General features: G+C 58.7%; 2 protein-coding genes across 5 annotated transcripts in view; one reads left to right on the forward strand and one right to left on the reverse strand.

Moving 5' to 3' along the window:
• Positions 1-15,025, reverse strand: part of SIK3 (SIK family kinase 3) — an 82,821-nt gene extending 67,796 nt beyond the window's left edge. For 2 of the 4 annotated variants that reach the window (XM_074927662.1, XM_074927661.1), the window contains exon 1: positions 14,868-15,025. The gene's annotated coding sequence lies outside the window, so the exon portion shown is untranslated. The remainder of the gene's footprint in view (positions 1-14,867) is intronic. The other 2 variants (XM_074927660.1, XM_074927659.1) reach the window with 1 other exon arrangement.
• A 498-nt stretch (positions 15,026-15,523) lies between these two features.
• Positions 15,524-23,742, forward strand: PAFAH1B2 (platelet activating factor acetylhydrolase 1b catalytic subunit 2). The gene is made up of 6 exons (XM_074927515.1): positions 15,524-15,768; positions 16,667-16,754; positions 17,461-17,550; positions 18,370-18,486; positions 19,397-19,519; positions 20,118-23,742. Exons 1-6 carry the CDS (start codon positions 15,740-15,742, stop codon positions 20,394-20,396), a joined length of 726 nt encoding a protein of 241 aa, XP_074783616.1. The 5' UTR covers positions 15,524-15,739; the 3' UTR covers positions 20,397-23,742.
• The last annotated feature ends 130 nt before the right edge of the window (positions 23,743-23,872 follow it).

Raw genomic sequence — 23,872 nt, forward strand, 5'->3', positions numbered from 1 at the left:
TTCCAGCTAGAATACAATTCGAGCCTGCCTGTGTCAAGACCTTCCTGCTATCGCCACAGACAGAGCCAAGCTGTAAGTGTTCAGCTTGAGATCTGGGTGTTTCCCATTCACTCACCTGTTGTCACCCAGACTCCATCCACCCGCAGAGGACTTACACCCCACATACAGGTTTAGAAACATTTAAAAGACACAGAGCTCCGTCTTCCCTTCAGCCCGTGCGTTTGAACCGACAGCAATAGAATCCAACGACCGTTATCAAGCAGTTGGGAAATGCGAAATTCAGTTCCAAGGGTTTACTCTGCGCTGGAGAGAGAAGAGAGACGAAGCAGGAAATCCCTGGCGCTGTAAACAGCCACTCTGAAAGCGCCGTCAATAGGAAGCTGTTGCGCTGAAAGGTCTGTGCATCTGCCTCGCAATTTGCCAACCACAAGGGAACTGAACTCCACGGAAGGATACCCATAACCTGAGCTCGGTGTCACAAACTGGAGAGGTCACACCCCAGGTCCAAAGGGGAACGTCACCCCAAACGGGTGCCGCACCGCAGACGGTTAGTTTTTACCGTGGTGGCCCAGCCTGTGTCCGGCTTTCAAGCAGCAGAGCTCAGCCAAAGGCAGGACGGGCCCTTGCCGACCGGCCCCGAGCACCCAGACCTGCTGGTGCCGAGGGCCAGGCGGTCACCAAGCCTTGGGCTCTACTGCCAGGGCCTGGCAGCAAGAGCCCGTTCGCCCCTCTGCCTCGAGCAGGGCCAAAATCCCCTCCCCTCACCAGCTCTACAATCTTCTGTTGGCCACGGAACCGCTACCCCCGGCAGCCCGGGGACCCAGGCGGCACCGCGCCACCAGCGCTGCCTGCAGAGCGGCTCGGGCTGCACCCCAGGTGCTGCGTCGTCCCTCTGACTGCCGAGGTGACTCCGGCAGCCGGAGACAAACACACCGAGCCCAAGGACAGAGGAGCCCAGAGCAGGGACAAACATCATTCAAAGCCAAAACAGCGTCACCGCAACGTCTTCTGCTCGGTGCTGGAGCCAGGACAGGCACCTTGCTAACGCTTTACTCAACACAAGCAGCAGCAAGGGAAGCGGTGGTTGTCAGTCAGCTCCTCTGCAGCTGGGAGGGTGTTTTAGGGAGGAATCCCGTGAAAGAGCACGGGGAGCAGGGCAGGAGGGGAGCGCAGCCGAGGACAGCGCCTTTCCCGCACAGGTTTAAGGGTTTCCCACGCCGCAGCTGCAGCCCCAGGCAGGTGCCTGCCGAGGTGCCCGCGCTCGCTCGGGCCTCACCCAGGTGTCTCGCACGCAGCTTCCACCAGCCCACGGGGCTGAGAGCGGCCTCCGACTTGGCATGAGGTGACTCACTGAGGTCGCATGTCATGAACTGCTCTTACTCAAGCCGTGAGTAGCACAGGGGAGTGAGAACCCCGAACTGAAGGCATGGCTCAGTACAAACAAACCTCCCAGCAACAGGTGCCACTCTTGCAGGGCCACTTGCACCCTTCCCTGCGCCAAGCCGGCTGAAAGCAAAGGACCAAAACAAAGAGAACACTGGAATGGCCGCTCAAAACTTCAACACGCATTTAACAAAATAAAACAAGCCTAGCAAAAAATAAAAAGCAATCTTAATCTTCACTGACAGTTGATCTTTGTCTTCTAAATGACTGGAGCATCCTAGGCACTGAATTTTGCCACTAACAACTCAGAGGCACCGCTGAGGTTTCCACCTGAGAGGAGGCAGCGGCACCGTGGGAGACCCTGGAGAGCAGCCTTTGTTCTGGGACCCAGCAGGGAAAACACGTCTGCTGGGCCCAAAGCGCTTTTCCCTCCGACCCGATAGGATCTGAACTGGGAGGACAGGAAGCAAGCTTTGTTTCAGGCAGCAAGGAAGGCGGTCTTAGTACACAGACTAACACATCAGGTTTTCGACTTTGGAGCCCTACATGTGGTAAAACAAAAAGCGTTTTGCTGTTTACCTCGGACACACGTAACGTGCTTTAAAATAGCCTGCTGGGGTGTCTCTGCAGAGCGCCTCGTGTTCGGACAAGCACATTTGCTCGGGTGACTATCTGAGTGATGACTCACCCGAACAAGCCAGGGCACCCTACCCACAACCCCCAAACTGCTGACTTAGGGCTTGGGATGCAAATCCGCCAGGAAGCGGCGTTTCCCCGCCAAAGGGCCGCGACACCCGGACCTGGTCACTGCTGCACGTCGCAGTGGGACGCGCCGGGGCAGCCGGGCGGCTGCGGGCACGGCCCGAGGCACCGCTCCTCCGGCAGCCCCAGGCCAGCACTGGAGGAGCGGCTTTCGATCGAGTATATGTGTATGAATTTATTAAAATGTTTGGTGGAAGCCTGGTATCTGCAATGAAACAGTTAATTCTAATGCCATGACGCTGAGCAGTAGAAAATGTGAAGCAGACTGGTGAAACACAGCGCTAAAGAGAAAAACCCTACTTCAGCTGCAGTTCTTGCCTTGAGGACAAATTCAAAGAGAAGACGACAGGGATAAGCAAATTTTATCAAATATTCTTGCTCTCATTGCACTTCTAAAGTTGCTATTCTTTTTCTTTTCATATTTGAGCTCTGCCAAACGGACAGCCCGACGGCAATTTCTGCGTTCACCCTCCGAAGGGCTCGTGGCAGGCGGGCACAGGGCCCCCCGGTGCCACCGCAGGGCCGGCGCGGGTGCAAGCCCGCGTCCGCCACTCGCCTCACTGGTGGCACCCCTCCAGAGACGGCCACTTTTGTCCCACGAAGCATGTGAGAGTCACAACCCGTGACGAGCCCAGCAGTAATTGCCGTATCAATTTCGACGCTCCGCCAGCCAGAGCAAGGCCTGTAACTGTAAACCATAAACCTTTTAATATCCCGCTCAATTATGAAGAAAACAACTCCCGAGCAGCAGCGTCGCTCAGAGCCCGCTGCCGTTGATTCCGCCGTGAGCGGGGCCTGGCTGGGGATGGCCAGACCACGCGGGGAGAAGCTGTGTCAAGAGACACTGTCACGGGGGCCAGAAGCAGAAACGGCCCTTCCACGTGTCACCGATGACGCCAGGGCTGCTCAGCCCCTTCCTTGCGACCTCACAGAAGGCGGCAGATGAGCCAGCTGATGGCGTGCCACCAGAATGTGATTCAGGGCTAGTGTGACCAGCGGGCTGTTCTCAAATCCAGGAGAAAGAGCCCGAGAATTAAGCAGCTGAGTCAGGCACTGTCGTATGAAGTCGTCTTACAACTGCTCTGTTATTTCCAAACAAGTATCAAGGAAAGGTAAACAAATTGAATGACTGTTTGGAGTTCATAAAACATTCCCATCCACTGCGGCCTTTCAACAGCAAGTCAGATGCTTTGCTGAAGCAAGAGTGAGATCAGCAGAACCCACTTCCAATCCCCGCCGCCAAACCCTGCCGATCCCAGTCACCTTACCGGCCCTTTACACCCAGGAATTCGGGGCAGGGTTTGGAGAGGCACAGAGCCTCCAGCAGGCTCCCACCTTGCTCTGCACAGACCTGACCCGCTTTTGCCTCGCTGGGCTGTGAGCTGGGCTTTGTTGCCATGGTGAAAGCTCTGACACATTTCATTTTCCCACTAGTTTCCTGCTGCACTACGAACTACGGAGGCTCTGCACCTCGCTGCTCATCGGTGCGGGGACAGGGAACCCCCCACCCCCCGCACAAGCGAACACGGATTCGGCCACACGCCGCCCTTGCCTGGTCACTCTGCCAACAGTGTTTCTCAAGGTCTTACACCTAGTTACACCTCTAGCAAGTAGCATCCCTCTTGCCTCAGCTGTATCAGTGTGGTTTCGGTACTCCGTTCCTGTTTTCTCAGGATGTGCAAGATTTGATACACTTCTGAAGGGTTTATCTTGCACCCTAAACCAACCTGCCTGTAAATTAAGCCCTACAAAAGTTCAAGAAATTTAATCATCACCCAAAAATGCCACTCTAGAAGAAAAAAAAATGCATGCCTGTCCAGGTTTTGATTGCAACAAGTGATAATCCTAGTTTTAGGATGACCCAAGCGCCAAACCGGGAGCGCCGAGTCCCTGCTGTCACGCAGGCTCGCGCGTCAGCTTCCACTCCCGCACTGCCCGGCAGGTGCCAGAGCTCCGACCGCCGAACGGGGCAGGATTCTTGTAAACCTTGATCTGCAACACAGAACAGGCAATTCCGCTCACAGAGCAAAGCATGTTGCCATCCTCAAACCACACACGAATTTTAGTCCTGCCACTTCCCACACGTTTTAGGGAGCAACACTAACAGCTGCTTCCCCGTCCTCCCGGAGGCCGAACCGTCAGCAAATCCCGCACACTTCTACAGGCCCTCGGGGGAGTCACCCACCAACCTCGCGTCCTGAGAAAAAACAGTCTTTGCACACGAAGGATGATCAGCTTCCGTATGTTCTTGAGCAGCTCCAAGATTCTCAGCTGCAGTTTTCCCAAAGAAATACTTGGTACAAATCCGATGTTGTTCCACGGGCTCTACCAGCACATCTTCTGAAGCATTTTTTCCCCGAACTGCTTGTCTCACTGTTGTCAGATTTAGGGTAAAGCACACAAGAGTGACCACTGCCACCCAGAAACGATGGGCTAAAGGGTGTGTTTTGCCAGGAAACTCACCAGTACGGGACAACACAAGGGTTTTCCAGGTCTCTCAAAGCTTATCAGAAGGAACTAGACAACTTAGTGACCCTCATAACTAAAGGCTGCATCCCACCCTTGGCTTAAACACGGTACAGCCTCAAACCCCATACTGCCACTCCCGAGCCACCTTATTCCCCTTTGAGCTGGTGTGAAGGAATTAACTTTATCCCCAACAGCCTCCATGGCCCATGGCAAGTGAGAACAACGGTCCAGTTTTGTCTGCGGTCCCAAACTGGGACCAACAGCGTGCACACACACAAACAATGGAAAGTAGAGATTAAGGCCCACATTGTCTAGCAAATGACTCAGAAACTGCAGAAGCGCCTACTAAGTGAGAAACTACCTATAGTCAGTCTTCACTTGTCTTTTTACTGGGTAATAGGAGTTTCAACTTGGCTGAAAAAATATTTTGTTCTGACTAAGCACAGGCTTCGCCCCGTACCTCAGCTGCTGTGGGAAACGCACATCCCCTGCAACTCTGCCAGGGCAGCGAGCACGCAACACCCACGCCGCAGCGAGCCCGTGGAGGTAGCGACCGAGATTTCCTTCTCCTCCCCGACTCTGTATCTTGTTTCCAATATAAAACAGCTGAACTCACCAGCAGAAAGGAAAAGCCTTTGGCTTTATCTCACGCTTCCCGAAGCAGCTCAGGTGAAAGAGCCTCCACAGAAGCCAAATATTAAAATTCTTGTACAGAGACGGAATCAGAATGATTTTTATAGGTTTCCAACGGGATTGTCCTTGAAAACAAACAGTTGCTGTATAACTGACAACCCTCTCGCTGTGTCAGAACGCTTGAGATGCACGAGCATAGATGGGCTTTGTACAGCCAAGAACATACTCTTCATGGCTACTGGGTAACGATTGTATTTGTTTAATGGTACATTTACATGTGCAAAGAACCAGTAGCACAAGCTACGCTATACAGCGCTCAGTCTTACTGGGGGGAGCCGGGGGAAGCCCCCAACCTGCAAAAGTGCAGAAACCAGCTACAGCTGTTACCAGCCTTGGGGATGCGGAAGACACCAGACACAATGGAGCCTTCCCGCAGAAGAGCACTGTTGTCTTCTGGCCACCTGGTGCCGAGAAAACCTCCCACAAACTGAGCAGGCACGGGACCCTTTCCCCGCTCCCGGGCAGGGGAGAGGCTGGGACGGTTCCCCGCAGCAGCCGGCAGGGCCGCAGCGCTCTGCATGGGCAGCGGCCTTGGCTGGGGGTGCCACACGCTGCCAGGAGCCCCAGCCGTCAGCGGCACCTCCCGCCGAGCTGACAACCTCGACAGAGCCACTCGCCAGATTACAGCCCCAGGCTCTCCTACAAGCGCAGCTGGAGAGGAAAGACTAAGCACGAAGGCTAATACTTTTCATCTTCAGTTGCTGCCAGTGCTACTGAGCTTAAACCGCAATTTGGGAAGCGCAGATACACGGTCACGCTGACACGGCCAAAAGGCAAACACCCTTCCACAGCACAAATTCCTTCAGTGCAAAGGCAGCGCTGGAGCAGGCCAGAGACCTGTGCCTCTTTCCGCTGTGGTAGTGCACAAAGCTGGCGCGGACGGGTCAAGACTTACATGGCCAACAACGCAGCTCAGTAGTTGAATGGGCAACTGCCCAGCTGGTTTCACCTGCAGGCAACAGTGATCACAGGCCTCAAGGCAAAGGTAAGCACAAACCCTTTCCCAAAGGGATAGCAAGGAGGAGCAGCAACAAACACGCGATGAAAAGTGGCATCACCAGAGCAAAGCATGGACCAGGGTCTTGGTAAGACTCCAGACACACAGACGATGAGGGGCATTTTTTCTCCTTTGTTATGACGCTCTCCATTCCCCAGGAGATCCGAACAGGCAGGCCCACCTCCCCTCGCCACCCGCGCCGCCCCAGCAAGGGCCACCAGCACCACTCAGACCCCCGCGGCAGCACCGTACCCGAAGCGACCGCATCCCCCCGGCCCGCGGGCGGGAACCGGCCGCAGAGGAGCGTCGCTGCTGCCGTGCAGCACGTGATCTGATCAGGCTTCACAATTACATACAGCCTGCCAAGTTACTCCTTCCATTAAAAAAAAAAACAAACAACTCAGATGTTGCAAAATTAGTTTTTAGGTGAAGCCTCATCAACTTCAATTCAGCAGCCTTTGCCCATCAGCAAGAAGTCTCAGCTTGAAGACACTGTCCCCTGAGAGGGACCAGCACCCCTGGAACTACCCGAGGAGCCTGCAGGCAGGCAAAAAACTGAGAAACGCCTCAAGTTAAGTGACAGTAGATCCCCGAGCCTCTAAACCCCTCCTGTGCCCACGCTGCGCTGGCCGTGGCTCTCCCACCCGCCTGCCACCGTTCTGCCTCTCCCCACGTCACACCCGTGTTTCCGCACACACGGTCCACGCGCGGGAAGAGGCTCTCCAGGAAGTGATACAGCTGAAAGTCCGAGGCAGCCAAAGAGCCAGCACAGCCGAGAGAAACTTGCTTAGGTAAGGAAAAACCTTTAAAAAATGCATCTTCCCTTCTGCTGCAGAAATCCACGTGCACTTCCTCAGCCTTGAACACACTTCACTGGGTCCGTCTCATTCAAAACTACTTCCAATGGGCCTCAACATATTTTAAAAGTTATTGGAATGAGACATGAAACATCCATCTGTTTGCTGAAAGGCAGCAGACGTACGCAGCCTCCAGATCCAGACTTTAATTGCCGTACTTTAATCTGCTGCCGCAGCCCCCCATTCTCTTTTATTCCCAGGAGCTCCAAGGCGTGCGCTCTCCTAATGGAGTCCTGACAGTCGCCCTGCGCCTGGCGCTCCGTCAAACCACTCCAGCCTCCAGCTCCGGGCCCGCAGTCGCATGCTGATACCCTACAGAGACTCCTTTTCTTCTAAACGAGCTTCAAAACTCGATAATTAATGTACTGTAACTGCATCAGATACTTTAAGAAGCTGAAGGCAGTGCTTCTGATTGCCAACCCATACAGGAAAGGGGCAAATGTTGAGGAGATACTGAACTACAATGAAAACGTCAAATTGGACTGTCAGTAACACAGCCGGCTTCTGCATTACACAATACCAAAACTGAGGCCAGTGGCTTCATCCATCTGCAAACCAAGACAATAACCCGAGGCACGCAGGCGACTCCTGTGAGCAGGCCCGAGGTGGACGGGTGAGGCAGGATCCGGCCGCCTCGCTTTGGGAGGTTGGTCATGCCGGGCTCTCCAGTCACTGGAGAGAAACGAGCAGGTCCTTTCCCGTGACCCAACATGGTTTAGGGTGCGCTGAATCACCCTCCGGACGAGCCACCTCCTCCCACCAGCCAGCCCCAGGCTTTCATATCCAAAGCCGGGTGAAACGCATCCCACTTCACCTGCACCCTCCCCTGCGCCAGAACACCGTTCAGGAAGGAAATTCAGGAACTCTCAGGAAGAATATCTGCGCTCCCACCACCCGCACACGATAACCGAGTCGCATCAGTAATCAGCGCGACCATCACCGCAAACCGCAGACTGAAGCCCAGCTCTGCACAGCGAGGCTCCGCGCCCCTGCGGGGACGCCGAGTCGCTCCGGACACAAGGAGTGTTGCTGCGCTACGCAAGGACGGCGCCTTTCCCCCGGTTCCGCAGCGCCACGAGACCCCCATGCCCAGGCTGGTAACCGTCCCCAGCGCCGGACACAGAGGCCGCCGGGACAGCCAGAAGCAACAGCAACATTCCAGTGTCCTCGGGACGCGTGCTCGGCAAGGATTAAACGCCTCAAGAGAGCGGCCGGCCAGGCGTGCCGCCCCCCGTCCTGGGAAAGCCGGCGGCGCCCAGCGCCATCCACCTCGGCAGCAGATGCTCGGGCTGCCCCGGGATCTCCTGCCCACCCCCTGCCCGCTGCTGACGAGCGGAGCTCGGCTCAGCTCCCCCCGCACACGCAAACGCTCGCGCTATTTCTGAGCACAACGTGTCAGTTCCACCGGGCGTGGGAGTTTGTTTGCGTGGGCTTGTGAGATTCGACTGCTTTGAAACTTGGCTGAAGCCACATAATTCCCTTTTTATGGAACCCCTTTGATGGCCATTTAACAGAGAGGGCGAGGTTTAGCCTCAACTATAGAGACTTGGGGTCAGAGTTACTAGAAAAAGACACATAATGACTAATAATGAATCAGCCTTCAGTGGTTTCTTCATTTAAGTGTTAATGGAGCATATTAAACCCCTGGACTGGGATCAGCAGAAAGGCCCTGTCTGTAATAAATGAGTACAATGGCTTAACTAGAGACTTTCCAAATTGCTCTGCTTAAACCCCTGCGAGCTCCAAAGGGACCCACTGGAGCCAGTTTGGCCCTGGCTCGCACAGCGTCTTGTCGCGCCGTGCAGACGACGGGACTGACAGACGACAGCGCCTGTCGCGCTCGCAAGGGGAAGAAGTCACAGTTCACATGAGAAACTCTTCAGCCAGGGAGAACTTCCACTACAGACTGTAACTGCTGCTCTGCTGGCAGCACCGGAGCAACTTCCTACAGCTTTACTGTCGTGGGGAAAAACACACAGTCATTATGCAACCGTCTTGACAAGAGCAAGAAGGGGCGAGCTACTCGGGCTAGCAGCTTTCTGCAGCAATTGCACAAGGCGGATACACGACCCAGTGAGAGGACGTGGGGAAAAAGGAGTTTAGCTGCTGCTTCTCTGAAAATATCTAATACCCAAGGAGCCCAGTCTCCCAGCAACATACTGCCATTTCCTTATTTCCTTCTAACACGATTCCTCCCTCAATCACAAATGAGAACACGGGCTTCAGAAACCCTAATTAGGCCTCCGCAGCATTCGCAAAACCCTTGACAGATTTCTACCAAGAGAAGAGACCCCGATCCCTTTTATGGCGCAGCCGTTCCTCTCCCCGCTCCTGCCAGCAGCAGCTACTTTTCCTCACAGGGGCAACTTCTGGACCTGCCCAAAGACGCCAGCACGCCGCTGACCGGCGCTGCTTCGCTCCCACGGCTCCGTCCCGCCTCCTGCCGCGGCAGCCCCGGAGCTCCGGCCCAGGAGGACGGGATGCTGAGCAGCCAGATGCAGAGGTACCCACCCCAGCCCCCAGCTAATCCAACAGCAACACGGCTCAGAAGCCGGCCCTCAGTATCTTGGCTCTTTCCGACCGCTTCCCCTGCCCAAAAGGCTCAAGGCAGGCCAGGTGCCCAAGGCCCCCTGGTCACCCTGCCCCTGCAGGGACGTTCCCGCTGCCTCTCCTGACCCCTTCCTACGCGTTAGCGCCGTTGGACTCCTCGAGAAGGAGCCTGGTCTCCAATTTATATCCTGCTCTTGCATTAGTCTCTCGGTAATCGTACGTTACTTGCTACAGCAAGAAAAAGGTTGTAACGGAACATCGTGTCAGCACTTCAGCTGCAGTTGGTAGGGGTAATGCCACTCTGAGGTTTTCAAAAACAGTCCCTCTAAGCCCCGCTGCGGCAGCTGTGCTTACCCAAAGCCCATTTCCAGCTTTTAGGCTTTTACGGAATCTCCCCACCAGACGAGAACTAAAACACAACTCTTCCTCAGCACACAAATGATGAGAACAAAGGCCCCGTGAGCAGCAGTATAACAGATGCCTGAGGAATTAGCGGTCCACAAGCATCGGCCTTCCCTACAGCCAGAAGAAAGAAGCAGCGGGACAGGTGAAGCACCAACAAACACTGAAAAAGAAAGTGATTCAGAACAGCGACCACGTGGTGCCCTCACGGTGCTCATTACACAACACGCGGCACCAACGCTGAGCGACTTCCATTTGACGTGACGACGACGCAGCACAGCGCGCCGGCACGCAGCCTCCTCCGAGCTGATCACCCCGAACACGCTGCTGGAGCCCGGTGCCTCCCAGAGCAGCCAAGCCTGATTACCAGTAAAGTCTACCAGTCGGATTTTCACCCTGGTTTTAAGCGCCCCAGTGCCCACCTCCAAGAACTGCAGCGCCAACGTTGTTCCGCTGACAATTCCAACTCACCCAAAGCCAAACCACAGAAACTAAGGCAGTTCTCTCATGGAAGGGAACACCCTCTTCAAGTAAGAGCAGAGGTGTCTCCAGTTTTCCAGAAAAAGCTCAGCTCCTTCAAAACCTAGAAAAAAAAATATCTGCTTCACTCCAGCCTTTCTCCAGTTGTGCTTGTGATGGTAGAAAAAGGGCTCCGTTCTGCCAAAGATCAAAGCACCACAGCTTTGGGTTACTATCCAACACATCGACCCCAGGTAGCCCCTTAAACAGGACGCCCTTAGGCAGGATTAGTCAAACTCCTTCCTAGCTTTGCCCATTCCCTAGCTGCTATTTAAAATGCTCAGGGACTCCGAAAGCGGACAACCAGCCTGGAAGAAGTTAGGACAGCACAGGAGAAAGATCACTGGACTCGGGAGGTAGCCACATTCACCCGGGACTGTGAATTCTCATCTCCACCTCAAGAGAAAAATGGAGGTGAAAATTAACACTCACGTCCCAAGGAAACGCTCGATACACACAGGGTGACGGCTTGCACTCACAGAAGAAGGGAAAGTGGAACGTTTACAGCAACGTACTGCTCGCTGCAACACCCGAGGGGCGGTGGGACGGCGGCGGGGACGCTCCGCGGGCTGGCCGGGTCTCCAGGCTGTGGCTGGCCCAAGGGGAGGGAGGACAGCAGCGAGCTTTGGGCATGGCACAGCAGCCACAGCGGTCCCCCTCCTCCCTCCTCATCCCCAACAGCTCCTGAAGGCCGAAACGTGGCTTCCGAAGAGCAGGGGAACATACAGTACGTGCTCCACGGTGCACTCATGAAGTCCACTCTGTTAACGTTCACGGATCAACCCCTCTGAAAAAATGTGGCGTTAAAAACAACTCCAGTGTCTGAACAGAGCTGGAATTCTAATGAAGTCACTTGGATGATTTATAAATGGAAATTGTGTGGAAAACAATTCATTCAGTAGGTCACTCGGAAGATTTTGAGAACAGAAGCAAGAAAGAGTTTCTTGTGGGAGACGAGAAGAGACAAAGGGAAGGGGGACAGAAGGCAGGAAACAGAAAAGGAGAGACGCAGCAAGCTATCCTGCAGGTGCCCAATTAATCCCAGTCAGAGAAGCGGCTCCAGTTCCTGCCCAGCCATCAGAACAGCTCTCTTACAGAGCCCAAGATTCTGACTTTGCATAACCAGGGACTGAATGTAAATTGCTGGCTTGGTTAATACGTAAATTGTCAACTGTTCCCTTCTATTTCATTAGTTCCAGCAGAGACAATTATGAATACAGGCCTCCTGCCCTTTGGGATGATTAACATTCCCTTTCGTTAGTGTCCCCAACACTGCTGACCCACATTCGACTTGTGAAATTCAGTTATATGTAAACTGCAACGCTCTGTGTCAGCACTGTGTGCCAGACCATTAGAGCCAGGCGCGCACGGCACACGCTCTCCTCCTCTCTGCAAATAAACCCAGCCCTCGGTTTCAAAACGGGGAGGAAAATCCTGGGCCTTTATTCCAAGAACAGGCACCAAACTATTCTCTGCTTTTCTTTTTTAGGGAAAAGGGGACGCCAGCCAGGAATGCCGAGGCCGTTATCTTCAGATGCCGTGTCAAAGTCCGCTTGACCTGGGAAACGTCCCCAGGACAGGAAAACGGGCTCCAAAGCCTCATCCAGGGGCCACCTTTAAACTGACGTGCAGCGGTCAGCACGAGCGGACCGAGTCATTCGCTTCACCTTCTTGAACAAGTCTAAAAAGAGGCTACAAGGCGTTTTCAAGCTTACGCAGGCATTCGCGCTGGAGCTCCTTCGGAGACGTCAGGCGAGCGCGGTTCCCAAGGAGAGGCCGTGACGAGCAAACCAGCTTTTCTCCCAGAGAACGTGACACGGGGTCAAGTCCGTGCCGGGATTCGTGACTATATTTGAACGCTGCCCGATTCTTCTCTGCAGCCACTACTGGAAGAGACCACCTCTGGAGGGGGCCGCCAGCCCGCAACCGGGCTACACTTGTGTTTAGTGATCAAAGAATTCTTTCAGATCGATAAATGGGACCATTTTGCCACAGCTTTACTTTCTCCTAAGTCATTTCCATTAAGCCAAACTGTTACAAGTACTACCCTGATGAAAACAAGCTCTGGGCAGCGCTATTTGGTATTCCTGCTGCCATTCAGCGAAGCTTCCCATACAGCTTCACCCTTTCCAACGCTTTTGACATCGATACCTCCCCGCTATCCTCATGACTCCTGGAGCTCAAAGTGAGTAGCTCCTTTCTCCTTCCCCACTCCCCTCCCAGAGTCAGTAGCAACAGCCCCGTCAGTGAAGGGCAAGCACTGAAACAACAGCGCTGAGGGTTTGCAGGCAAAAACAATCCATTTGCTCTCACTCCACAGGCTGGGATTTGAAAGGAAACCTGACCTCCGAGCACAGAAAGCTTCCAGGTCAAGTTTCAGCTCCAAGCTATCCCAGCTCAGCCTGGCAGGCCCCGGCACAGCCAAACAGACGGCAGTTGTTCCAGCACAGGTATTTCCCCGGTCTCGGACAGCGCTCGGAGTTCGGAGGGATCACGTCTCCTCCGCACAGCGACACAGGGCAGCGTGCAAGCACACCCAACCCGCCCTGCAGCAGCCGGCACGCCGCACGAGGCTCAGCGGCAGCAGCAACCGGTACACCCACCGTCCCAGCAGGAACGAGCCGCGCTGCTGCCTAAAGCCAAGAGACTGCCCTCGGCCGCCCCACGGCAGTCAGAACAAGTGCAAACGGCCATTTAGCAAAGCACGAGTTTTTCAAGCTTTGCAACCTCTTCCACCATCCACTGACAAGGCGCAAAATCCAGCCCTGGCCCTGTCAGTGCTAAACAGGGTCTCCAGAGAAAATTTATGTGCCTTGTGCCACCCTTCAGGAAAAAAAAAAAAAACAACTGTTCCCATGCAAAAGATGGTCTCTGCTTGGGTATTTTGCAAAGTTCGGAGTTCGCACCACTCAAAAGAAACCTCGACTCCAGGAGGAGGCCGAGAACAGGAGCGCAACTTGTAGCTGCGGGATCAGGCTGGTGCATTCGAAGCCGCTGAACCGACGGCCCCGCTCCTACCAGCGCCAACCTGCTCCTTCACCGGGAAAGCGAGGGCCAAGCCCTGCACAAAGCAGCAGCAGCCGAGGCGCAGCTTCAACTGCAGCATCGAGCACTCGCCGGCACAGGAGCAGACGTCGGTTTATGCAAGACAGGCAAATATAACCCAATTCTGAAGAGAACTGTCCAGGAGGTGTTAAGTAACCGGGTTTTAAATAGCCCCCGAAACTAATTTTACTTAGTTATCTGGGCAAAAAGCCAGAGCTCCAACAAATGAAAGTAACCGGGGATTTATACCGATGCTCCGACACAACATAACGCCTGAAATTTATAGGAGGACAAGGACAGTCCCCGCGCCACAACGGCCTTCACGGCCTCCACCGGCAGCCTCCAGGGTGCCACCACGGTGGCCCGGAGCCGGGCAGCGGCGCGGGCGAGCGGGATTTAGCTGCGGCCTGTCCGCTCCCCGCTGCCTTCCCGTGCCCAGCCCCGCTCCCTTGGCGGCTCTCATCCTGCGAGGGTTTCCGCAGCAGTCGCCGGCGTTGCCGCCGGTCCCGGGCAGCGAGGCGAGTCCCCCGCGGGAGCGCGGCGTGACGGAGCCACGACCGCAGCGGCGCTGCCGGGGTCCCCCGGGGATCTCCCGCCGTACGGGAGCGCAGCCCGTACCTGGAGCCACCCGTGCGCCAGCAGCGCTGCCGCGGCCGGCCCCCGTCTCGCGTTATTCCTCGCCGTTCGCCGCGGCCCTACCGGACCCGGATAGAACCCTTCCCCGCAGCCCCGCTCGCCGCCGGCCCGGGGGGGCTGCCCCGCGCCCGGCCCCTGCCCCGCCGTCACCACCCGGGAAAACGAACCGCGCGAGCGAGCGGGGCGCGGGGCCGCCCGGCGGGGAGAGGCGGCGGGTTCCGCTGCCGGCCGCGCCGCCGAGGCGAAGGGCCCGGTGACAGCTGCCCCGGCCCGGCGCCCGCTCGCCGCGGCGCTCAGCCCCGCGGTAACGCCAGGAACCGGCCGCGGCCGCTCGCCCGCCCCGGCGCCGCCGGCCCAAGGCGGGCGGAGCGGAGCGCAGGGCCACGGGGAGCCCCGGCCGCGCCGCCCGCGGGCCCGGCCCCACGCACGGCGGCGCGGGCGGCGCTCCCCCCGGCGCCGACAGCCCCGACAGCCCCCGCCGGTGCCCCGGAGCGGCCCGTGGCGGCGGGGGAAGCGGCCGGCGGGGCCGCCCCACGCGCGCCGGGCCCCCTCACCTTGGCCCGGGTCACCAGGTGCGTGGCCAGCTTCACGACGGCGAAGTTGCCCTTCCCGATGGTCCGCTCGATCTCGTAGTAGCCGATGCGGGCCGGCCCGGGGGGCCGCGGGGGCGGCGGGGCCGGGGGCAGCCGCGGGGCCGGAGGGGGCCCCCCCGCGCCGCTCGCCGCCGCCGCTGCAGCCGCCGCCGCCGCCATCTTGTTGCGAGGAGCAAACCCCCCCCCTCGGGGCTGCGGCACCGCGTGAGCTCATCCGCGGGGGGGGCGGGGGGCGGGCGGCTGCCATGGCAACCCCGGGGAGGGGCGGGCCCAGTGACGCCAGCGCCGCCGTGACGCGCCCGCGCGTCAGCGCCCGCCGCCGCGCCCCATTGGCGGAGGGGCCGGGCAGGGCGCCCCCGCGCGGCGGGCGGAGCCCCGCGGGTCCGAGGGGAAGGGCCCCCGCCCCCCGCCATTGCCCCGCTCACCGGCCGCGCCGCGCTGACGTCACGGCTCGCCGCGCTGACGTCAGCCCCGCGGCACCCAGCGGCACCCACCGGGGACACCCCCCCCACCCCGCACCCCGGGAGGTTTTCGGGGCGCGGGACAGCCCCCCCCGCCCCGGACAGGCCTCACCGCGCCTCGCCGGCGGGAGAATGACGCCGCGGACGTCACGGCTGGGAGGATGACGTCATCGTCGCGGCCGCCGCCGCCGGGCGCCGCCTAGGGGCCAAGCCGGCCGGAGCGCTGGGCGGGACTTCCGGCAGCGCGGGCGGAAGCGCGGCGGGAGGCGGGCGGCGATTGGCGGGCGGCCGCGGGCGGAAGCGGAAGCGGTGGCGGCGCAGGCGCGGAGCGAGCCCGGGCCGAGGGGAGGGAGGCGCCCGCCCGACAGCGCCATGGAGTCGCGGGGGGAGCCGCAGCCGCCGTGAGTGCACGGGGCCGGGCGCGGCGCGGGGGCCCGGCCCAGCCCCACGGGGCCGCCGCCATCCCGGCCCGCCGCTCCCAGGGAGGGCGGAGCGGGGAGGCCCGGGCCGCGCCCCACCGCGGAGCTGGCGCACGGCTGCGGGGGCCTCCCCCTCCGCCCGTTCGCTGGGGCCTGGGCGAGGGGGGAAGGCGACCGGGCTCCCTCCGGCAGCGGGGAGACTGCGGCGGCCTCGCCGTAACGGCGGAGCAGGAGGAGGAGGAGCTCCCCTGGAGCGGGGGCGGCGGCGGGAAGCCGTCCTTATAAACCTGCCCCTCAGCATCGCCACCTGGGCGCGGGCGGGGCCGCCGGGGGGCCCAGGTGGGAGCGGGGCCGCGGTGGGCACGTCTCTGACCGGACGGGAGGAGCCGGGCTGCGGCCCGCTGCCCTGATGTCACGGCAGCCCGGGGCTGCGGGAGGAAGGGCTGGGCTCCGCTCTGGCCCCGGGCGGGAGCTGGCAGCCTTGGCCCGCTGGCCACCGCTCTTCCCCATTCGGATCCTTCGGGATCAATCCTGCTGTGATGCACCGTCTCCTCAAGCCAGATAATCCACCTGACCGGCGGCGCTCAGTCATTGTAAGCTGGATATCTCAGCGCTAATAGGGGCTAATCCTCAGGCTATTAGCGTTTATTATTATGTTATTAAAGCCTTGCAGAGCTGAGGTGCCGTTCCACAGAACACCCTCTGAAATGTGCTTTTGTTTTTTATAACGTGGTGTTCACATGCCGAGATGGGTCCAGGTTGCTTTGTCCGTTGCGAACGTCGGGACGCGCAGCGGTTGCTGGCCAGGCAGCCCTCCTCCCCCCGCCCGCACGCTGCGAGTGCTGCTGGAAGCGCCTCATCTGACACGTTCTTTCCGCAGGAACAGCATGAGCCGGGGGGACCGAAACCCAGCAGCGGTTCCACACGCCGCTGAGGATATTCAGGGGGACGACAGGTGGATGTCGCAGGTAAGGCCAGGAGGGGCTGTGGTCCCATGTGGTCGAGTCCTCTGTACCGGGGGAGCTGCGGGGCGAGTGCTGCAGGGCCCCGACTGGTCACGCTGCTGGCCCTGAGGTCACAACAGCTCCGCTGCCCCGAAGCTGGCCAGCGGCCGGTTGGCGTCTGCCTCGGGATGATGAAGCCCAGCAAAAAGGGGCATCGCTGCGTGACCTGGAAGCTGCCCTGTGAAACCGTTTCAGAAAATCCTTCGGCTGGGAGAAATTGCCAACCCCTTTGTTAAACAAAGCGCAAAGCAGCGCTTTCCCGCGCGCGCCTGTGCGAGGGAGTGGCAGGGCTGCAAACAGCAGAGGTGAAGCGTCTGGAGCGCCCGTCCCCTGCTGCGGCGCTTCCTGCCGGGCAGGGAGCAGTAGCCAGAGGATGCTCACCGCAGTGACTAACTGCTCATTTCTCTGCTCTGTAATTGTTGAATCTAATGGGTTCCTGGCAGGCTCACAGCTTACGTACGTGTAGCGCGTGGGGCAAATGAGCTGCTGCTCTTGCCGCAGCTGAGGTGGTTGCTGGGGTTTGTGCAGTGGGGAGCAGCGTCCAGCAGCTCATGGGTTAAGGCAGAGGAGGGTGTTGGAGGGAATGGCACCGCTCTGTCCCGCAGCAGAGATAGCAAGGAGGCACTGTCAGCCCCCTGCCCCCGCTTACCTTGCTGCTTTCTTTCAACAGCACAATAGGTTTGTCCTGGACTGCAAGGACAAGGAGCCTGACGTGCTCTTCGTGGGTGACTCCATGGTGCAGCTGCTGCAGCAGTACGAGGTATTGCGAAGGGCAGGAGGGCGGTGGGGTTGCAGGGAGTGGAGTCTTTCCACCTCTCGTCCAGCAGTTGATGAGCACATGTAACACTGACAGCTTTTTCTGTTCCAATTTGACTGGCATCCCTTCAGGTCTGTCCTGCCCGGCTCCTCTAACTTCCCAGTGTTTGTACGGAGTGCGGAGCCCTGCCCAATCGCCTCTGCCAGCCACCCGCAGTCCCCTGAAGCCATTACAAACTGCCTCCGTTTTGACACACGTACACAACCCCTTGCTAGTTCCCCGAGTCTCAGATTCCAGCTCCCATCGGGGTCTTTGAAGACTTAACTTGCGTGGCCAGAACAGGTGTCACCCTCTAGCCCCCGGGGTGCTGCTTCTCTCAGAAACCCTGTTGAGGCAAAGAGGAGCCGTGGTGGCAGCTGAGCAGCTTTGTTCTGCACAAGCTGCTTCCGTTTCTTCTGGTTCTGTTACCTGGTGATGAAAGGGGTGTCTTCGGGTCACAGCTCCCTTCTTCAGGAGCCCCGTGCTTAGGGTAGCGGGGGACATGGGGGTCTGTGACCGATCCAGCACTCTCTGTGGCTGACAGGTTGGGCAAATGGCGGCTCAAGAGCACTTGCCCTCCCTTTGTGCCAGGAGTGCTGGAACGGCAGTGACTCCGTTCTTCTGGACCCCCGAGCAAAGCCTCGTCCTGTGTTTAACCAGCACGTTTTCAGAGGCAGCCTCGTGGCTGCTTTCAGGGTCCTCGAAGACATCACTGTCTGTGTAGGATCTTCCTGTCACAGTGGGGACGCTGCTCTGAACTGCCCGCTCCGTTTCTGATTGCAGATATGGCGAGAGCTCTTCTCACCCCTTCATGCGTTGAATTTTGGGATTGGTGGAGACACCACGGGACACGTTCTATGGAGACTGAAGAACGGTGAACTGGAGAACATTAAACCGAAGGTATAAGCAGAAAACCGAACCAGTCAGCCCTGGGCTGGCTTAGGAGAGGCTTCAGTGCTTGGCGGTGCAGAGCTGAGCTGTTACTCTGCACAGAACTTTTTGTTGGTGCTGTGCTGACACGAATTTGGCTAAACCTGCCACGTTTGGGAATGGGGCTCTGTCTCCTACGCTGCTGAATACACAAATCAGAGATTGTCTTCCAGAAGTAGAGGTGGCCTTCTACCCCTAGGGACAGTGTTGATCAGGCCTAGGGTTCAGCTTAGCTAGGCGTGGCTTGGAGTGGCAGGGTGTCTCTCCGGCCTGCGATGCATCCCTGGCCCCTGGAGGGGGGCGGTGAAGGACTGGCCGCAGAGTTAGCGGTGGAGGGGGTGGTGAAGATCAGCGTTCCGGGCTGCAGTCCTGTGGCCAGTGTCTGCCCTGGGAGGGGCGGGCGGTGCAGCAGGCTGCTGCCAGGCGGGGCGTACCCCGGGGAGGAGGCAGTGTCAGTCCCCTTCCTGCCCGCTATTTAGCAGTTCACAATCTTTCGAGATAAAAAGCGGAGCTGCGCGGTTCCCCCCGCCCCTGCAGAGCTGGGGCTATGCTGTAAAAACCTGCGCTGCCCTCTCTTCGGCCGCTGCAGGCTCCCGCGGGTCTGTCGGCTGCAATGGGCTCGGACGTCTCTCAGGCTGCCCAGGGAAGCTCCAGTAGTACCAGTTCTTCATCTGTTCTGGGGCCAGAAGAGGAGCTCGTGCGGTGCTCTACAGGAATCGTCCTGGCTGCCCGCTGAAGCCCTCTCTCAGTCCGAGTTTAGCCTTAAGCCTGGCTCTGTAGCTCGCTGGTTGCAGATGATGTTTACCCCCGGCTTTCAGGGTCAGCAAGCCTCTCACAGTATGTTCTGCAAAAGCTGCAAACATTTTTTTTCTCCTCGTAGGTCATTGTGGTTTGGGTTGGAACAAATAACCATGAAAACACAGCAGAAGAAGTAGCAGGTGGAATCGAGGCTATCGTGCGCCTGATAAACACCCAGCAGCCACAGGCCAAAGTGATTGTACTGGTACGTCCCCTGAAGGCACCCGGCTCCGAGGAGGCCCGGGTCGCTCTGCACCGGGCCCCCGCGGTGCTGGGAGTGACCTGGGCTCACGGGGGAGGGCAGCTGCTGGGCTTATCTCCTGCGCCGTGCCTGCCTCCGCTCCTCCGCTTGGCTCTGCACCAGCCACCCCTGCGTCCCCCGGGCGGGTACGGCCGTTCCCGGTAGTGGTATCCCTGTCCCGCTCCGCAGGGCGGGAGGAAAAGTCCTGTGGGGGGGAAAAACGGTGTCCAGAGCAGATCAGGGATTGGAAATCCTGGTCCTGGCAGCTTAGCTGGTGCCTCTCTGACTGAGAAGCTGGGTGCTGGCGTTCAGGACGCTGCTGAAAGCTCCTAGAAAGACCACAAGTGGATGTATTTTTTTGAAAAAACAAAGCAGGTGCCCTGCTGGTTGTGCTTCCAGCTCATCTGGCTCCTTCAGCTGCACTTCAGATTAGGTCTGAGTGGACAGAGTCTGGTTCAAGGGACGAGTCGCCCTTGGAAAGGCAGCCTGGGCTGGAGGGGAGAGCAGGCCCCGGGGTGCCGTCAGTCGCGTGAAGCTCTTTTCTTGCTCCTTCCCGTGCCAGGGCCTGCTACCTCGTGGAGAGAAGCCAAACCCGCTGCGGCAGAAGAACGCCAAGGTGAACCATCTGCTAAAAGCCTCGCTCCCCAAACTGCCCAACGTCCAGCTGCTGGACGTGGATGTTGGCTTCGTGCACTCGGACGGCACCATCTCCTACCACGACATGTTCGATTTCCTGCACCTGACGGGAGGGGGCTACGCCAAGATCTGCAAACCCCTCCACGAACTGATCATGCAGCTGCTGGAGGAGACCCCGGAGGAGAAACGAGCTGCCCTGGCCTGAGCAGCTGCCGCCAGCGTGCAGAGCATCACCCAGCCCATCAGATCCGTTCTGTCACTGGCACTACAGAATCCTTCTTTCTTAAAGCACTTTCCATTGTAGAATGTTACCGGCTGTTCGTACCTAGTGTTTGGAGGGGGAAGGCTCATGGTTAACTGGTCTTGTACATACGAGGGCCGGCTTGGTTGGTTTTATTGCAGGAGGAGATTAGCTGCAGAAGAGTTTTACTTTTAAACCATTCCTCATTTAACCCGAGAACAGGACTGTCGCTCTGTGCCCCCCTCACCTCTCGTTGCTCTGTGTTGTCCTAGAACCCTCGTAGCCTGTCTCTGACGGCCCGCGCACAGCTCCCGCTCGCCGGTCCTGGCTGTGGGGACTGTGCTCTGTGTAGTAGCCTGTGAACAAGAATCACATTCCACTTGCAAAAGCCAGAACAGATGCATTTTTCCAAACTCGGTCCCATCTTTTAACGTTGGTTGGTTGGTTGTTGTTTGGTTTTTTTTTTTTGCCCTGGGGGGGGTTTGAAGTGACGCGTGTTGCTTCCTCACTCCTCGCCGAAGCGGCGTGAAACTGGAATTCAGAAATGCAAAGAAACAAATGGTTAAGCGAACTCGTGTAACACTCCCAGGTGCTTGTGCTTGTGCTTATTTCACGTGCCTGTAGCCGGGCACCTTCCCCCCACGGGGCACCTTCCCCCCACGTAGCTTTCCCCGGGGGCAGCCTCGTCCCGGTGCTGCCGGCCGTCCTGTTCTCTCTCCCGTCTCGCCGTGGTGTCGCTGGCTTTTAACAGTTGCTCAGTGTAGGATTTTAATTAACCAGTAAACACCGCGCAAGGCACTCACTTTGTCGCTACTCTAGAGCTGACATTTCATTTCTCCAAGATGCCGCAGGGCCCTTTGTAATGCTGTCCGTTGTTCTTTTTTTCTTTTTATTTTAAGTATGACTGTTACAGCCTTTTTTTCCTAAGGGAAGCCCATATGAGTAGCCCCTGTCCACAAGGCCTCAATCACTCTGAAGCTTTACAGATTCCGAGGTGTATATTTCTTTATTGCTTCTGTTTTACATGTATAAACATTTTATTTGAGCAACTACAGCCTCTAACAGTAAACACTGAAGCCAAGGTGTAGCTTTTCCTGCCCTGGACGCTGCTCCTCGCCTCGAGCCGAGGGACTGGAGGGGCAGGGCTGCGGCTAGCGGGGATTTTGGTTTGGGTTTTCTGTTACGAGGGCTGGTTGTAGTCTATTAACGATCATTGGCAAACAGCCTTTCGTTTAAAAGCGAAAGGTTTCTCTTTTTCAGAAAGAAACTGGTTTGGACCCGGAAGGCAGAGCCCTAGACGAATAGCTAACTCCTCGCAGCTCATCTGACCCAAAGCCTGTTCCTCCTCGGCTTACCCGCCGCCGCCGGAGCTCCCGCGGGCCTCGGCGCTTCCTCCCGCACGCGCGGGGTCCGTGGTCCTGCGCGCTCATCCCGGCGGGTAAATCGGGGAGGAACGGGTCGCTTCCCAGTGGGCGCTTCCCACCGTGTTCCCAGTGCGGGGCCTCAGGCCTCCGGGTTGCTTGCTGTGCCCCGCTGCAGTGGCGTACGTAGGCGCTGTACATAGTCTGTCTGCCCTTTCTTACACGAAGGGTGCTGGTGTTTAACGCAGTCTATAACCTAGCAGTAAGGAACTCGTTAACTGTCCCACTACATTCCCCTCTCCCCGTAGATTTGATCGTAGCAGGATTTCTGCCTGGATTGCATGCGTAGTGTGTGTTTCGTTTCCAGTATATGTGATCTACACACAGATGAAGGAAAGACGAAGCGTTCCGCTTGCGGCAGCAGAGCGGGACGTGGCGGTAGAGGAGAGCTCCGGCCCCGGCCCCGCCGCCCCGCCCGGGGCCTGCACTGCCCGGCGGGACGGGCTGAGGCGAGGCCGCTGCGCTGCCCACCAGCCGCTCGCCGGAGAAGTTGGGGCAAGGGAGAGTGGAAAACCACAACGCTGCGGCGGAGGATTCCTGGGGAAAGGACTTGCCCCCACCCCACACACCCCTGAAGGAGATGGGGTGAACTGGGCTCAGCTCCCTGTCAGCTTTCGAGGCGCTGGTTGAACCCCATCGCTGCTTCGCTCCCGCTGCGTTTGGCTGAAGAGCTGCTGACCAGGAACGTCCGCTCCAGCGAAAGGCCCCGGCTTCTCGAGTCAGCAGCAGCCGTGAGTCAGCCCCTCGTGGCGGGGGCCGGGCGGGCCCGGAGCTTTGGCAGGCTCCTGAGCCACCTGCGGCGTGCCTGAGGATGGCTCTGCTTAGGCTTGGCTTGCTAAGGCGCCACGCTCTGCTCAGTCCAGCGCTCCCGGCCCCCCCTCTGCCCCCGTAACCGCCGCTGGTACTGCTGGCACCGCGTCAAGAAAGCGAGGACGGCTTCCGCCCCGCTCTGGCTTGAGCTCCGCTTGTCGCTGCCTCGCAGGGACCTGCCCCGCTCCCGCTGCCGGGCTTTGGGGGACCCGGTACCAACGTCCCCGCGCCCCGTCACAAGACAGGTGGAGAAGCTGCAGCTCCGGCTCCGGGGGACCGACGGCCCCTGAGGCTGGGGACCGTGGCGTTGTCACGGTGTGAGCTCTGCGGGAGGGTTGCCAGCTTCGTCTTCATCGCAGCAGAGAGAAAAACAAAACAAAAGATGTGAAAGGACAGAAAGTCGCTGGTAACCTGCCGGGGGCGGGAGGAGGAGAGCCCACACCGGCGTGAAACGAGGCCGCGGGCTCCCTCGGCGCTGCCCCCCTGCCCTGCCCTGCCCGCTCCAAACCTCCCCGGGACAAAACCGTTGTGATTCCGCTTTGGCCAAGACGCAGCGTCGGCTGGTAGCGCTCGCTCTGTTAGTGCGTATTGCGATATAAATGTCTCTGTTTCACCCCACCCTGTTGCAGCGTGTCTTTCCCACCGTGTTGCCCGCGTCTCCCCTCCCTGCCCCGTGTGGCCGACTCGACCCGTTTCGTCTCAGCGGGGGCCGGGGAGGTGGCGGGGGGGTGCTGCCCTCCCAGGGGACCAGCCCCTGGCTCCCCGTTTCCTCCCCCTCCCGTTCCCCGCTCCCCAGGGGCTGCCTTTCGCTTGGTTTCCCGCTCCTTGGGCCGTGCAGAGCGTGGGCCCCGTGCCCGCAGCCGCGAGCGCGGTTCTGCGGGGTGGGGGGCACTGTGGGCCTCGGCGGGCCCCCGCCTGCATTCGACCAGTCGGCGCTTGATGTGTAACAGCCCCGACGTGAACGGGGACGGCGCGTCGCCACGCGGCCCGCGGTCACCCGGCGGAGGCGACGCTACCCCAGCCTGGAGACAACGTCCGGGCGGTGTGAGAAGTGTTGGGGCTCCTCGCCGGGAGGACCCGCAGAAATAAAGCGCACAACCGCAGCCGCGCTCTTGTCTCTTGACGTCTGTCCCGCAGAGAACGGAGGGCAACCGGCGGCGGAGGCCTCGGTTCGAGCCTAGAAAAGGCCTTTCCGTGAGGCGATGCGGG

This window comes from Athene noctua, chromosome 26 (assembly GCF_965140245.1).
Source record: "Athene noctua chromosome 26, bAthNoc1.hap1.1, whole genome shotgun sequence".
Classification (NCBI taxonomy): Eukaryota; Metazoa; Chordata; class Aves; order Strigiformes; family Strigidae; genus Athene; species Athene noctua.

Bases quoted from the DNA above. Each gene is read 5' to 3' on its own strand.
- PAFAH1B2 (XM_074927515.1), top strand. From the start codon at position 15,740: ATGGAGTCGCGGGGGGAGCCGCAGCCGCC. The intron at 16,755-17,460 runs GTAAGGCCAGGA...TTCTTTCAACAG, and splicing joins ACGACAGGTGGATGTCGCAG to CACAATAGGTTTGTCCTGGA. The intron at 19,520-20,117 runs GTACGTCCCCTG...TTCCCGTGCCAG, and splicing joins AGGCCAAAGTGATTGTACTG to GGCCTGCTACCTCGTGGAGA.